This window comes from Scomber scombrus, chromosome 13, assembly GCF_963691925.1.
Source record: "Scomber scombrus chromosome 13, fScoSco1.1, whole genome shotgun sequence".
NCBI lineage: Eukaryota > Metazoa > Chordata > Actinopteri > Scombriformes > Scombridae > Scomber > Scomber scombrus.
Window position 1 is genome coordinate 14,169,166 of NC_084982.1, and position 16,592 is coordinate 14,185,757.

Sequence of the window (16,592 nt, forward strand, 5' to 3'; positions counted from 1 at the left end):
TGCTCAATGAACAGTGTTCCTTTACAAAAAAAAAAAGGGTTTGGTTAATATATGTAATTTAGATGTAAGAGGCTACTGCGGAACAGTGGTCTTTATCATTACACTAAAGGACAACCGTTATTTTAGGCTGTTAATTCAGTAGTTTCCCACATTTTTAAGATATAAACAAATTACCTTTTACCAGTCTAGATACTGATTGTCTCATCTAAAGTTATATCTCAGACAGTGTGTAGATACGGAGACAATATTAAGTTGCCCGTTTGAATATGTTTGTCCAAAATCCATCCAAACATTCTCAACACCTGCTTAATTGTTTTGACTCTTGTGTTTTGGTAGCAATCATGTTTTTATAAGAATGTTCACCTTCATTTTAAAAGTTGACATTTGTTAGGTTTTTGAGGGTGACATTGTCATATTCCACAACTTTTTGATTTGTACATTTGGTGTCCCTATAATGTATACAATAAATATAGTTTGATACTCAGCCTCTTGAATTATATGTAGCCTTTTTACAGTATTTGTCTGAACCTACTATAAAATTAATATTTCAGCTGCTACGTCACATGAAATGTTGACATCTTGGGAACATGCAGGCAAACGAAATCCAAAAATGGATTTGTCCAAGCCTATAGTTATGTTAATCTGTTCGCCTCGATTCAATAACAGTCAGAGGAGTTGAGTCTGAAATATTGGAGAAAGTTAAAGCAGCCCGATGCAGATCACGCAGTTCAGTCCTCACACATTAGAGGGCATCGTTGTTCTGAACATTCAATGGATCACTGTTCTCTGAAATCTGCATGTCTGCACTCAGATGAATTACTGTAGTCCTCAAATTTAAACACAAAGACATATTTGTTGCTCCGGTCAAGGCTTCTGAAGGCCATATCTTCACAAGCCTCCTCTTAGTCGAGAGAACTTCATTTCACAGATGTTACCAAACCGAGCAGCCAAATGAACTCCCTACGAGGCTCCTCACACAGCAGGCTGATTGTGTTGCCTTTATATTTGGCATTTCTTTTGCATTTTATATTTCCTCATGGAGATATCTGAAGCCTCGCATACTTCCGCAGACCTCTTGGAGATGCAGCTGCAAGGTGCCCCCCTCCACCCACCCATACATTCACTCCCTCTAGGAATGATGCTGAAATATATATTATGGTTGGTGAGAAGCAGCATCCTGAAAACTGAGAAAGTCACTATTTTGAGGGTAAGTTTGTATGTGTGCCTCTTTACTAAAGCATGTGCAATGTATGTACTATAACCCAATACTCTCCTTTGCAGCACATCAGGAACAAAAACGTTTATAGACAAGATTGTCACTAATTAATTCAAATCCCTTTTTTCATTCTTGCTGTGCTGTGTCATCATCAGTGTCAGGACACTTGCGAGGCAGCAGAGACACTTTGTATTATTGTAATTGTTTTAAAGCTCATTCATTGTCTAGCTTATGTCATGTGCTGCTCCACTGTGCATGCACAGTAAGAACCGTTTGTTTATTATTGCAAGAGGATAATAGATGGATTACTGAGTCCAACTACACAGTCACTAACATGTGTTTGGACTGAAAAGAGGATGATTATGTTCGCTTTAATGTACGTCACCTCCAACACTAAACCATATACATTTCAAGTAAATCAAAAGTACCAAAGTAAATCATGTTTCATAATGGAGAAGAAGCAACAACCTCTACTTCTGTCCTCATTATAACTTAAATATGGTGTAAAAGAAAAATACTACTGCAATGTATTTGTATTTATTGGGCTAAACTCTAGTCCCTATTAATATATATCAGTGGACAAAAAAAAATCATTGAAACAATTACTTTTTAAAAGATGCACAGAAAAGGAGAAAAATGCATTAAAAGGTCAAATAAAATAATACAGAAGTGCACCAGAATGACCAGCATCGTTTTAGTAAATAAAATCCAATAAGTGGATAAGCATGCTGTACACAACACGGGGGAGGGGTCCTCACCAGAGCAAATCAACTTAACTTGGATCACGTAATGATCGTATGAGGTCAGTCAGCTGTGTTTCGCATCCTCGATGTGTCCAGCCAGCTAACCTCAGATGTGACACACTCCCCTATTGAATCAGACCAGCAGCCTGAATAAAACCACTGTGCATCTGGAGAACCTCTGGATCATCTCCAGAGTGCTGCATGCTGATGTCACCCTTTTGTGCATAATGTGGCCCCCACCCTGTCAGCAGGTCAGATTTCATCCAAACACATGTTGAAGATATTGAAGGGAGAAAAACATGTTAGTAACTGTGTGTTATCATAAAATTGTTGTAATTGTTCATGTTTTCAGACATATAAAAATACTTTTCACCTTGTTAAAAACAAACAAACATAACATTTATGTCCTTATCCTAGTTGAAATGCATACTGAAAAAACAGTGTCAAACTTTGCACACACATCATTCTGTTCATTGAGTGGCGGTGGGATGTGAGGACTTTAAATAGAAATGAACAAATGTATTGGAAGCACTTGTTGATAAATGCGACAAAATAACGAGGCTGAAAAAGTGAAACGAATCACAGATATATTGACTTGTCACTAGTAAAATCACAGGTATTAATAATACTATTAATGAAGATAAGAAGCCATTATTAATGTTATTAGCAACACCTGCGTTTTTCCTGCTTTGACAAGTCAAAATTTCTGCTGTGAAAAAGGTCAAATATAGTAATCTATTAAACAGTGAGCTCAGTAAATTATGACTGAGTTTGCTTGTGATGTATGATTCACAGGCTAATTTAGAAATATTGTTTATATGATCTCAGTCTGGCTAACCCCAAATATGTGATAAAGGCTTATGTATGTGTGAATGTTTTCCTACTGCTGACACAACTGACACTCACAACTCTCTCACAGCAGAGATTTTAACTTGTCAATCACAAGAGTAACTAGTACCAATTATTACTGATCACATTTCCCTTTGGGGTAAATGATCTATTTATTATTATTATTTATTCTAGAACTTTTCCTAATTATGATTGACACAAACTTTATCCACTGTGAGGATTCAACTAATGAATAATGAATAAAGTTATCAATAATTTGTTTGGTTTATTGAAAGTCACAAAATCATGACAAATCACAACAAGGTGATGGCTTGAAATCACTTCCAGCAGTTAAAACCCAAAGCTATTACACTTCCTACCATGTATAACAAAGAAAAGTAGCAAAAGTGAACAATACAGAAGCTGGAAAATTAACGTTTCTAATTTTTACTTTAAAAATGAAATGAAAACTGTAAATGCAAGAGTTGCCATTCATTTTCAGTCAGTTAACCAATTGAGTAATGGATTAATTGTTTCATCTATTCCACAACATTGAAAAAGACTAGGCTGAGTTATTGAGTCATAATATGAAAATTGGTTTCTGAAAAGAATAGGCTATTGTTTTTAAAACATCCAGTAGCACGGAATGGATAAATCAACCAAAGCCTATGTGTACTTAAATAGGAAAAAAACTTACACAAAGGAAATAATGGATTTACTTTTCATTCATTTATTCAACCTTTATTTTTGTACTCAAGAAATCATTGAGGGGTGACCCTCATTTACTGAATGAATTACGAAAGCAAAGAAAAGGAAAAACAACAAAGAGATATACTAACAGAGAAAAGGCAAAACTACAATTAGTGAATAAAAACCCATTAAAGTGTTCCATTTAGGCTATGTGATTTTAGATATATATAAATTAAGATAATTAACCCTCACCCCACCAACATATTTAACACATGAGGACTAGGGGCTCTGTGATCCCAAAGAATAAACTACTGTAAGAAACAACCATCATAGCAAAATTTTAACTTATTTCTTATCAGATGTAATTAATGTCATCTTAAAAAACAGAATATTATTATAGGAAAGTTACAGTTAATTTGCATATTGTGTAAAACTAAATCAACTTTTCTTTAATACAAATTGCAGCTTTTATCCCAAGTATAATCTTCCTATAGAGCCTTCAAAATGACCCAAAGTGCCCCTAGCCCTTTAAATTAGGCCCAACTACTTTCCAATTAGGGTAGATCATTTGAGAAATACGTTTAAATAATTAACATGTAAGATACATTTCAGTTATGTTAAACAATTGCAAGTAGAGGTTTGGAGGTGTAAGATCAAGTTTGTAAAAAAAATCTAATGTATTGACTTTGTAGAGCTCCTTTAATCAACCCTATAAACTGCCTGCAGGGGTCTTCTGCTCAGGGGCCTATAAGGGGGGGGGGGGGGGGGGGTCTCAATGGCCCCAAGTTTGTTCCCCAATTTACAATGGACTCAAAGTACCACAATGCAACACAGAAAATATCATCTCCTTGGCTACGGCTTTTGGGAGCTACGCCCCAAGAAGAAGTGGGAGGCTTGTGCCTGAAAGGGCTCATTGTGGGGAGGGATGAGAGTGTGTACAGCCGCGGGTCGTGTGTGTGTGTGTATGTGAGAGGGAGAAACCCCCTCCTCTCCTCCTTAACTATCCGATCAGCAACGGAGGGATTAGTCAAGCCAGGTCCGATCACTCACTACTAACACACGGGGGGGGGGGATTGTAAAACGTGAATCATGCTCGTCGTCATTACTACCGACTGGGAGTGGAGCCGAAATTGTGCAAGATACGGATAACAGCGAAAGAAGGTCCGTGTGTGGATCGAGTCAAGTTTCCCAGGTCTCCTCATTCTGCCGTGAAAATGCCTCACCAGGAGCTCTACTGCCACCGCTGCTGCTCGGACCCTCACACGCACTTCATGCTGAAGAAGTGACCTGGAGAAACCTGCAAGGAGCAAAACACCAACAGCGTGCGGGATATTTTAGATTTGTTTTCGCCGTGCGGAGATTTTTGTGAAGTGGACGAGGCAGGGAAGGAGCTGGAGGTGGAGGAGGTGGAGGGGGGAGAGTTGTACTTGTTGGTGTGAAAGCGCAGCGGAGGAAACATGGGGAACGCAGGGAGCATGGACCAGCACACTGATTTCAGAGGACACAACATGCCTCTAAAACTCCCCATGCCGGAGCCAGGTGAACTGGAGGAAAGATTTGCCATCGTTTTGGTAAGCGGTCACAAAAAAAAAAAAAAACCCGTTTGCATCTGCTTGCTCTTTGTTCCCTCCATGCTTCAGGGTCCCGGGACGGGGACAGCTGTGTGTAGGTTGGACCCCCTGTTTGTCTAAAACGCCTGCTCCATTGTTGAGAAAAAAAGGGACATTCCAACAAAAAAAAGAGGCTTGTTTACTTGTGTCAGAGGTATATATCAGCATCTGTTGCCTTACACATTTCAGAGTTAGGAGACATTTTCCCAATCTTTTATCCTGATCAAAGTTAAGTTGTAGCAGGCATGGGAGCATATTGAACTCAACTCAAGTCAGTCTAGTACAACTCAACAAGTTTGCCTTTGAAGTATCTGAAAATATCAGCCAGCATTTTAACTTTCTTATTTATTTTTAACTATCATGTTAAACCACATCAAACATCCCATTTTGGCTCCCCTGCTCTAAATTCAGGATACTGAATGTTTGTAATGTAGTCTTTGGTTTTGGCAACATCAATGCTTCTACATTTCCAAATGTTATCACATGAGACACCTGCAATCATAACAGCAAATTATGGGTTTTATGGCTGTCCCTTTCGCCCCTACTTTTATGAGTTCAGGCTCTAGCTTACTACTTGGAAGCTGTATAAGTACCCAGCGTGCCAAGTCCTTTTGAAACATCCGTCACATCATAAAGTGTCAAAGTGCAGCGTCTGCTGACAGTTCTGCTACCTGTAAAATGAACACCAGACATGCCAGGTGTTTAAGAGAGGTCCCTAAGAAATAGCGCAGAAAAAAATATGCTTACGTTCTACTTTTATGAATGATAACAGACATAAAAAAATGGCACAAAAAGATGCACAAATAGCCTATAAATTATGAGTTAAGTGTTAAAACTGCCATCACCAGTATGTTGATTGGTTTATAGCCTCATTCAGTATGTTTTCTTGTGCCATAAACATGACTTTGTAGACCATGATGGTAAAAAAGAATCACCCTTTGAGAGTTTCCATTTCTCTCCAGTGAGCATATAGAGGCCTAAATAGAAGAACAGTGAAGTTCGGCAGTTTAGGGTGAAATTTGAGAGCTTGAAAAATGTGGGTCAAACGTGATTGTCGCCTGGCTTACTGCTCTCATACACATTAGCTCCCCAGCAAAAGGAATGTGGCTTCAGCATACTGCTTCTTTATGATTGTAAACTTGGAGATGAGGATAGGTTTTTTTTTTTCTGACGCACAGATCTATCCTTTTTTGTGTGTTTTCAGGTTAGCGGCACAGATATTTTAACCTGTAAGCACATTACAAAAAGCGGATCAAGTGTAGGTGGGAGTCAAATCACTGTGTGTCACGGTTGTGTCGGGGTGTGATAGCTGCTTGTCAGACACAGATGAATCCGATTCAGTGCTGGAGGCAGAAGACTGGGGTAGATGAAGTTTGACGTCACACTCGCTGAGGGATTTGGGTCTTCTTAATCATGTCTGATTTTAGTATTGCCTATCACTGAGCATCAATGGGGTTTATAAGCAGTGGTAAATGTCAAGGATCACAATGATGAGGGTTCAAAGGTTGCTGGTTTACAGAACTTATTCTCATTATGTGTCCCAGAAATGAAATCTACCTGTCTCACTCGAGGAATAGGGGAGAATTTCGTGGGCTGGCTGTCAGAAAACCCTATTCTCATAGCATGTTAGGAACTCTCCCACTCCCCTTCTTCCTCCTGCCTCCTGCCTGCTGCCAGAATGATGCCTTAATACTTGGATGGAAGCCCTCCAGCATTAGAAGAATTTAGTGCCATAATCACAGCATTTAGCCCTATTTACTGCCAGTTAAATCTTAACGTGCCTCAGCCATGCCTGATGGCAGTTTATTCTATTGATTGGTTGAATGAGTGGCACTGTTCACACCTGGTGTTAACATGCATCTCAGGTGATCCGATCGCAAGTATGTCACTTCACACCTGGCGTTAGAATGCGTCTTGTTTGACCACTTGTGATTGGATCTCACTTTGCTCAGCAGACATTCCACTTACATCATTTCTCTTTGTGAAGACCAAATGGTGGGGCGCGAAAATCACGAAAAAAGGTGAAAAGCCCTCTCTAGAGCCAGTGTTAGGTTTGAACATTTTGGGCTACTGTAGAAACAATGCAACTTAAGTGCTATCTATGCAGATACAAAGGGCTCATACTTAGGTAACAGAAATGCAATGATTCTCATTTTAATGGGATTACCCACAAATCAACACATACTTATGAATATTATATTCCATTCCAGCCGTGTCAGTTCTGCTCGCTGTCATAAACGTTACACACTACACCTTTTTAAAAGCAGAAGAAAAAGTTTGGAAAGACCTTGGTGTGCAGGCAAAATCAAAACTCTGTAGCTGAAATGGAAATCAGACAGTGTGCTTCATGTGTTTGCTATCCACAAGAATCTATTTTGCGTCGTTGGGGTTTCTTCTTGTTGTTTTGCATTTTAATGTGACACTGTCAACGAGCTAACGAGTATGTAATCCTGCTGCCCTTCAATGTGGCCCAAGAGACATTCGCATACACACTGTTAAAGAATGTGGCCATATGTGGCACAGACTATCTCTGAGTGTGATCTGAGCGATTGGATTTCAATGTGTCCTAAATGATTCTTGGGTGCATTCACACTTGTACTTAAAGCTGTCCACTTGTGATCATTGTCAATGCCAGGTGAGAACATGATGATGATCTCACTTTAGTTTGAATAGCAGATGATTAGAACGATACCTCGTCATGCTTCTTAGCATCTTAACGTGTTTATGACGAATCCCAATGTAAGTGCACTTGGCTACTGATTAACTGTCCTTTCACCTACTCATTAATCATTTTTGATCACACATTAATCGTTGCAGATAAAAAGCTTTACACCCACAATGCTTTGATTAACGTATTCGGCTGGTGAATCATTAATGAAAAATACAACCAATTTTTGTTATACAATTCTTCATGTTCTAGTTTTGATGCACCACTGTCATCTTTCCTCAACATTTTTGGTAAAAGAGTAGCAGTAACTGTTTGCCTGCCACTCCTAATAGGTTTGATCAACAGACAAGCCTTGGATCACATTAGGGAACCGTTACTGGATTAAAGGCTTGTGCTGTGTGGGGCCACATTCAAGCACTCGCCTTGGAACCTTGGAACCTTGGAACCTCTTATCAAGAGGACATGCAGAGTTTGAATTTGGGTCCATGCTGTGTGCTGTGAAAGCAGACTGCACATATAAAATTAAGCTAATTCCTACAGTAAGAACTAATTAAGTAATTTGATTCTTAGAGCTACAAATAATATTTGCTTGTGTTGTTTACTTCGAATTCTCCAAAGTTTGATGGACTGATTCTCTCACTTTAACCAGTAGCAGAAATATCTGATTGATATATAAATAAACAAGAAGAGTGAGAACCTGAACAAACATTTCATCCCATCTCTAGATACTTTGCAGTTTGCTAATTGATAGATTCTGGTCCACACTTTAATGTATTGATGGTGGATATCAGTACTTAAAGGTGACATTTTCAAATGTCTTGTTTTGTCTCAACAGTCCAAAAACCAAAGATATTCAGGTTAGTATCATTTATGATAAAGAAAAGCATCAGATCATCAGATTTTTGTAGCTGGAACCAGCAAATATCTAGCATTAATTTTCTGGCAGTCGACTAAATTGATTTATCGACTAATCATTCCTTTGGTGTTGGCTACCTCAGGTCCCAAATAGGAAATAATTGAATCACTTTGACATTTACTTGTTTTTTTGTCTTTAAGCGGGGAGATTATTTCATGTCAAGTTAGTACTAAGTCTGATTTTTTAGTTCAGTTTCAGTTTTTACTGATCACATATGTTGATCTAGCTGTGTAGGATTCCATGAAGAAGTCAGTGTTTGCTGCTGTCTGACTCGGCAGTTTCTTCTAAATGAAAACCTCCCATTGAAGTCTCTGTCTCATGAATCCCCGGAGCCACAGGCTGATCTTGGAAATAGGCTAATTGTAATGCAAGGCCTCTGCCATGATAAGAGAGGCTTATTCACATGTGACCTTGGCCGTGAAGTGGGGTGTAATTTAAACCCAAATATCTGTTGTTTAAAGTACTGAAGGGAGATAGATTCACAGGTATTTATAGTACTGTTTACACATTTTTCAATGGGCATTTAAATGTAAGGTCTGCTCTTTACTTTGTATGTCTTGTGAATGTTAGGATTAGGTTTCCCACACTGCATCAAGGGTAAAATGTCTCCGTAGTTACTCCTGGAAACATGTTACAAGTCTGCATAGCTCTTGTGGTTGCCATAGTATCGTTGACATAAGTCCTCAAGAAGAAGATGGCTCGCACATGATAATAAGCCAGCATTAGGACAGCCCTCCTGATGTTTACTCTGCACAGCACAACACAGTGAGGATACTTTACGGCTCATCATATCAACGTCCTGGTAGATCAATTTACCCCGCAGTAATTGTCCAATCAATCCAAGATTATCATTTAGCCAACCATTAGAGGGTACGAGCAAAGCTTCACAGTGGCATTTTGGTCTCTCGGTTTATAAGTGCATACTGGCTGAAAGCATGTGAAATGACTGCAATCAATCTTTGTGAGTCACATGTGCAGTATGAGCCGGTCTATATGCTTCATGCTGAACCACAGGAAAATGACTCTGTGTAACAGGAATGTAGCTCAGGACTCATGTCTGCTCCTCTGCCTCAGCTAACCACAGAGTTGATATCAAATTATATCGCACCCACATCCAGTTTACTGTACACTTCGCTCGTAGATATACGGCCATTATTTGTTTAAATGCCATATGGGGACTTAGCTGTTGTTGTAGCTGCACTTCACAGTAGTCTGCCCAGATTACATGTAAGCTGCTTTGTTTAAAGGCTGCCGAAGCGCCACGAACTGCTGTTATTTGTGCTGTGAGGCGCTGCATCTGAAATCTACTCCCTAGATTAATCACTTGAGTAGCCTTCATGTTCAGCCCAAGTCTAATTTGTCACACTGACTGGTCCAAGCTGGCCATGCTTTCCTACAACCTGAAACATGTCCCAGAAGTTTTCAACTCTATTGAAGTGAACAGAATTTTAAAATAATGCTGAAAGTGTATTTAAAGCCACACTAATCAATATCACGATTTGAGCAATGGGTCAAATTCGCTCAGCTTGATGGAGCTTTATAGTTCATTGTTTTGGTTTTACTGATGATAATCAATTGCTTTGTCATTGTTTCAAACTTGGTGTTGTTGTAGAAAAGATGTACCTTTTTAAAAAATGATTACATTTTAATTCAGTATATGTACAATAGTAGATGTTTGAGTCAGTTTGTTGTCATTTGTGTCCCTGTGTTAGCTACTTTTTAACCCTTGTGCGATGACAGCGGCCCATCCATCTCTGACACTTGCACAAGGCACCTAGGAAATGACTAAGCTAGCCCTCCTAGCTTTTCCATATCGACTCTTCTTCATTAAAGAGCAGAACAATGGGTATTGTCTGAGGAGCAGAGGGTGACCAGTGGCTGAATCCCGTGCAGCAGGACAGGCGAACAGAGCTGCTCTTTATTCTGTGGAGAGCCCGAGACTGAGCCTGGCATTAGACCCAGACCCGGCAGGCTGCGAGAGGCCACCCCACATACCCATGTGTGTGCGTACATGCTTGTATATGGGCATGTGTGTTTGAGCCCTAGGATGCTCATCCACCAATTAGCAGTAACAGAGCTGAGCATGAATTGCTTTGGGGAACCATGAGATCCAGCAGCCAGCGCGCTGGCCTATGCAGCCTCTTGGAGGGGATGTGAGGTGCTGCTGCGTTTAGCGATAAATGTGCTGCTCAAAACCCTGAAGCAGAGCCTGGAGGCATCTTGCTTGACTGGCAGCGGGTCAGCTGATTATGTGGGAACAGGCATTGTGGAGTTGAATCCACCGGGCCCACTTTCAGTATTGTTGTTCTCAGTGCAGTTTTGACATCGGCACATTTGGGGGTGGTTTGTTTTCTGCTCTGCTGTGTGGGCAGCAGGCACTGCGCATGGTACTGGCCAAGCAAAACAACATTACAAAATGTAAACTTAAGCTTTCAGTGGGTTTTTTAGTATGAGCATGTTTATTTATACCCAATGACCCTTGTTTGAGTGCTGGATTAATAAGATGAGTCTTTGGAGTGGTGCCTTTTCTCTTTATTAGCAAGACCAGTAGATGTTTTTTTCTACTGAATGCCAGCTATAAGTAAGAAATAAAATGTTTTGACAGAAAGAGAAATGTTATAAATGTGATGTTAGTCAGAGGAGTCAGCCTTTAGTTTTGGATGCACCCCTGTATTTGGCCACACACGTATCTGCTGTAGGTCTTCCGGCATAAGGAGCAGGTGTAAGATGACGTAGCTTGGAAAAAGCCTGGTCTGGTTCTTTTATGTTGGTCACAGCGAGTTGCCAGACTTGTCCAGCAGGACCGACCCGGTTCACACAAAAGAAAAGGAGAGTCACAGCTCTGTGGTGAAGTGCACTATGGTCAGGATCTGTCCAGGCTCCAAGGCGGCAGCTGCATTATAAAGCCAAACGGTTTGGCCACAGTGCTGTGCAAGAGTGGGTGGGTGTTTTTGTTTTGAACTGTTTATGCTTGTGGTATTGAACCTGGTCAGATACAAAATCTAGAAAAGCCTTCACATGTCGGTGTCATTCTGATAAATTGGTGTTGTGTTGTGGCTTCGGGGTCAGCTTTATCATTTGACATTGATGTTGTTGTCATTATCTTTTTGGAGCCTTGAGCTGTTTGGGGTATGTGTACAGTTTGATGTCAGGCTCGGTTTCATCTGTTGATGTAGCCTGGAACTGAATAATGTGGATTTGTGAAACCTGTGTTATGGTGTGGACTTGTGGTCTATCAGCTGACATTTTGAAGTTGTTAGTACATGTTGTCCATATTTGGCCTTTTTGCAGCCTATTTGCAGCCTTGTACAATATCAACATTATGTTTTTTTCCCTCCAAATGAAGGAAATGTGCAGACAGAACAAGTCTAATATTTTGATTGTTGAAACAGCTCAGCAGTTTATTCTAAGATAGCATCACTTCTTTGAATGTTTTTTTTCTTGTGACATATGCTAGCTTTTGTAGCTGACAGAGTCAGAAAGGCAGGTTTTGTCGGGCAACAACTTGCCAGAATTAACATCTGCAGAGCAGAATGGGAGGTCCTGTTGCATTTGAATGTAGTTTAGTGCTTTTTGCCAGGGTTTGATATAGGCCCCATCACAGCTTCAGACAATGCAGCAGTCTGTTGTTTCAGGCTTTACTGAACAGAAGATGCGTCTCTCACACCAGACCCCCCACATGAAATCAGTCAGACCCATGGTTTAGAGTTAAGATGAGTAATTCCAGTAAAACTGCAACTAATACTTGTTTTCATTATTGCTCAATCTGTTGATTGTTTTCCTGTGATCTTTTTCTGTTAAATGGTGTAAATGCCAGTTATAATTTCCCAGAATCAAAGGTTACATCTTTAAATATCTTGTTTGTCGAGCAGCCCAAAACTCATAGATTATTATGTTATCAAAAAAAGTCAATTTTCTGCCAATTGATGAATCGATTCATCAACAAATCACTGAAGCTCTTTTTATTTAGAGTGTCTGTCTATTGAACTGCAATTACAAGTTTGATAAAAACACATTTTTAAATTGTTTACCTACAAAATGTATCCAAAAACAGGATTTATTATCCCAGGAGCACACATTCAAAGCTATAGGTGAGCAGATTATTTTCCATCAAAATCCCAGAGTAGACTGGCTCATCACTCACAATACAGGAAGTTTGGATAATCTTATAAGAGGATAAGGAAGAGAATAAGTTCAGTCAGTACAACTCTTCAGCTTTAAGGGTAAACATTTTTAAAATCATGTTAAAAAGTGCTTGGCATCCACATTGTACCCAGAGGCCATTTGCAGTTTTTGTTTTTGTTGATTGAGAATTTGTGATATTGTTTTCAAAGTTAGCAGACCAAATTCAAGTTGATATGTGTTTGCAGATGATCAAACTACCGTTCAGCTTTTTAAGATTGATCAATATAGATGCACATTTTGGCGGCGAGTGCCTGTAGTTTATCTTTTCAGAGGGAAGAAAGAGAAATGACTGCGGAGAGACTGCTGTGTTTGGGTTTTTTAATCATGCGTTTATCTTTAAGTGGAGTTGATCCCACAGCTCTGTCAGAGATGTTAGCAGGGCTGCCAAAACCATTTCAGTGCACAGATAAATCAAAAAAGAGACCAAGCTTGTCACTTTGCATCAGAGGCGGAAGTAAAGAATCACTTTACTGATGTAAATTGTTGGAAGTTGGAAGATTTGGTCTGCTTAACGTTAGGTGTTAAAACTGATTACTGTTACTACAGGAAATGCTGGAGTGTAATAATTTGATATCTAGAAACACCAGCAGGGGATTGTTGGATAATTTTCCATATTAGAGAAACCAAACAGAAAGCACAAAGCTTTCAGTTTGTGTGCTGACATTTATGTGTGACAAGAAGCCAGACCACATTAAAGAAAAATATTTTCCTCTAAAATAGTTCAGAATCTGTAATTATCTCATGTTGCCACGGATAATATTTCTTTTATTGTGATGCCTGTTATGTGAGGTTAGGAAATAACCAGAAAATTCTTTTAAAAGCAGACTTTAAACAATCTTTTAAAGTTTTATTTTGCACTGTTGTGCTGATCTCTACACTTATTCTACTGTTGTATTGTTCTAAGACAAAAACCTTTGTTTTATTTTCTTTTAATGGGAAATTAGTTTGATTATGGCTTATAAGCAGACAGAGGAGGAGGAGGAGAAATATCGCTCCACAGAGACAATTCCAGTGTGACAAAGCTGATGAAATAATGTGCCACATGAAAACTTTCCCATAACAAAAAAAATGCCACAACAACGTAAAACTTGACGAGATTCCTCCGATGCAAACAAGGATCAATATTGTAAATATCCAAAATGAATGAATGTTTTGGTCATAGAACCATTGTCACAACTTAGAAATATAAGTAGGTACTTTACATACAAACTTTGCCTGTGAGTGTGTGGTTGCATATGTTGGGAAGTTAAAAGAAGACGAGGATTAAAAGCTCTGAAGGATTATACTTAGCAGCAGCATTAAATTAGTCAGCCTCCTTTTTGGTGAGCTCAAAGATCCAAGCTTCCCGTTTGTGACTGTGTTCATCCCACTGCCACATGCTAAAGCAATGAAACTTTTTTTCTGTAGGTGTTTTCTTCAAACATTATATAACACATTTCAAGTAAAGTGATGATTTCATTCTATAACCCGCTGCACTTAGACTCCATCGAGCAGTTGTTTATGTTTAAGACAAACAGCTTTTCTGATTCATGTTATTTGTATGCTGGAACAAGAACGGGGACTCCACCTCAGTCCCCACACTTTCGCAACCCAACATCTGGCCTGGCCAGAGCTCCTCTGTGTTCATGTATCACTTGTTTTATTTGGACAACTTCCTGCTGCTCCAGACCGTCTCCATAATGTTTCCGGCATTTGGATAACGTCCAGCTTGAAAGCCTTTCTGCATCGAGCCAAAGTGATTCTAGCCACAATGTAAACACTGCACTGGCCTTTTTTGCAGCATATTTATGTATATATACCTATATGTATGTCCACAACACTTCCAAATAAGTGTTAGAGACTTTTTATTGTTTTCCTGGAGTTACATTGACACCTTGGCTTTAAACTTTTAATATTTTGCCCAGAGGAAGTAAAATTGGATTCCTCCCACTCGCAGCTGCTGTACTATAATAGTTGATGTCATATTGCACTCAGTGTTTCAGAAAGTAGTTTGATGACATTTGGCACAGTGAGGACAAATTTACAACAATAAGGTGAGATCTCACCCTGAATAGCTGGTAGCCTATACACTCCAGAGCTCGTCTTGGTAAATGTAAAGTTTTGATAACGCTTTCTTTTACAGTTCCCCTAATTTCACACTAATTTCTTATTGAGTCATTTGCAAGCATATGATTTTTAGGACATTTTACAGAAAAGGTGGTGCAGTTTGGTACAAATGAAGAGATTTGTCAGAAAAAAGTGTTGGGTTCATTCATAGTTGTTAATTTGCAAAAATATTTTTAGTATGTAGTTTTCTGTGTCAGAAAATATATAAGCATAGTGTATCAGCTTGTTTGTTTTTTCAATATTAACCCATAAGTAGCTGCTGTGTAACTGCTACTTCTAGGACATTTCCTTTACAGGGTCATCTAGTTCAATTGTATAAAGGAAACATGCTCGTTATAGTTTTTAAGAAACAATGTAATTTTTATTTTGACACACAAAACTACACACTGAAAAGTGTTTCATGTCAGTTAAAGAATTGTTAATTTGTTAATTAACAACTTTAAATATAATGAATTGGCACTTACCAAGTAAACATTTTTTTCTTCAGTTTTTTCTCATAATGTTTATCATTTGCACCAAACTCTTTGTAAAATTTTGTAAAATTAATTGAATGAAATTAATCAGAAAACTAGTAAAAAACTGAAGATGTGTAAAATAAAGTGTTACCAAGGTTTCACACAGTAGCAGACTATTAGGTACAGTATGTAACATCATACATTACTGGAGTAAATGAAAGGAATTTCATTGGAATGTGCTTTTATTGGGTGGAAAAATTAGAAGCCATGCTCCAAAGTTTGAACTCCCCATTTGGTCGACTGGCATTCCAGCAAACAGCTTTAAAAATATAAACACTACTGTCCTGATGAAGGAGGCTGCTGAGCCATGGCAGGGGGTCCCGGGGATTACAAAGCTAATCTGAGGACAGACAGGGGACACCTGTGCCCCCAGAGAACACTGAGGATTACAGTTGCACGCTGTGCTAATGAGAGGAGGACAGCTCAGTTTGGATAGCACATGCCTCAGGGCTCTCCTGCTCCTTTCACCCTGATGCTGTTCCTCACAGCCTCCATGTTTATGACAGATTTGATCCATATAGTTTGGAGCTGAAGGGCTCCTCTGCTTCCCTGTAGGGAAACTAAAAACAGATAGAACTGGAATATAAGATTTACATGCAGTGTGTCACATACTGTTGTGACACACCTCTGAGACTAGCCTGCAGCCCTAACCTCATTACAACTGTGTGAATGCTTTAAAAATATTTGACACCTCTGTGACTGATAAAGCAAGAATTGCAAGGGAACAACACAGCATCCGCTCACTTCCATAGTATTGAGCAATTTTTAAATATCTGCTATGACTAGTCGTCAATACATGATGGAGTCAGAGGTTTTCTTGTTGTGGCATGCAGCATGAATTAGAGGTTGGAACATTGCTTTGAATGATGCAAACTGGGTATTCGCAAGTGATGTGATCTGTTAAGGTCGTTAGTTTGATTTAATGGTATGATATAACAGTCCTGATGATTTGGATCACGTAATGTCGGATCCGTTGGCTCAGTCCGACAGATTGGACTTGTTTGGGGTCGTGGTGCATTAGCAGGGAACAAAGTAGAGAGGAGAGCGTGGGCGTGTCTCAAACTAATTTCAGCTCAAGTCTCTGAGGACAAATCAATCCCTGCTCTGCAACATAT

At 39.3% G+C, this 16,592-nt stretch overlaps 1 protein-coding gene across 3 annotated transcripts in view; it reads left to right on the forward strand.

Moving 5' to 3' along the window:
• The first annotated feature begins 4,438 nt into the window (after window positions 1–4,438).
• Window positions 4,439–16,592, forward strand: part of fmnl2a (formin-like 2a) — a 53,130-nt gene continuing 40,976 nt past the window's right edge. For 2 of the 3 annotated variants that reach the window (XM_062432450.1, XM_062432451.1), the window contains exon 1: window positions 4,439–5,048. In XM_062432450.1, coding sequence (XP_062288434.1) covers window positions 4,935–5,048 — 114 coding nt within the window. In that variant the 5' untranslated portion in view covers window positions 4,439–4,934. The remainder of the gene's footprint in view (window positions 5,049–16,592) is intronic. The other variant, XM_062432449.1, reaches the window with a different exon arrangement.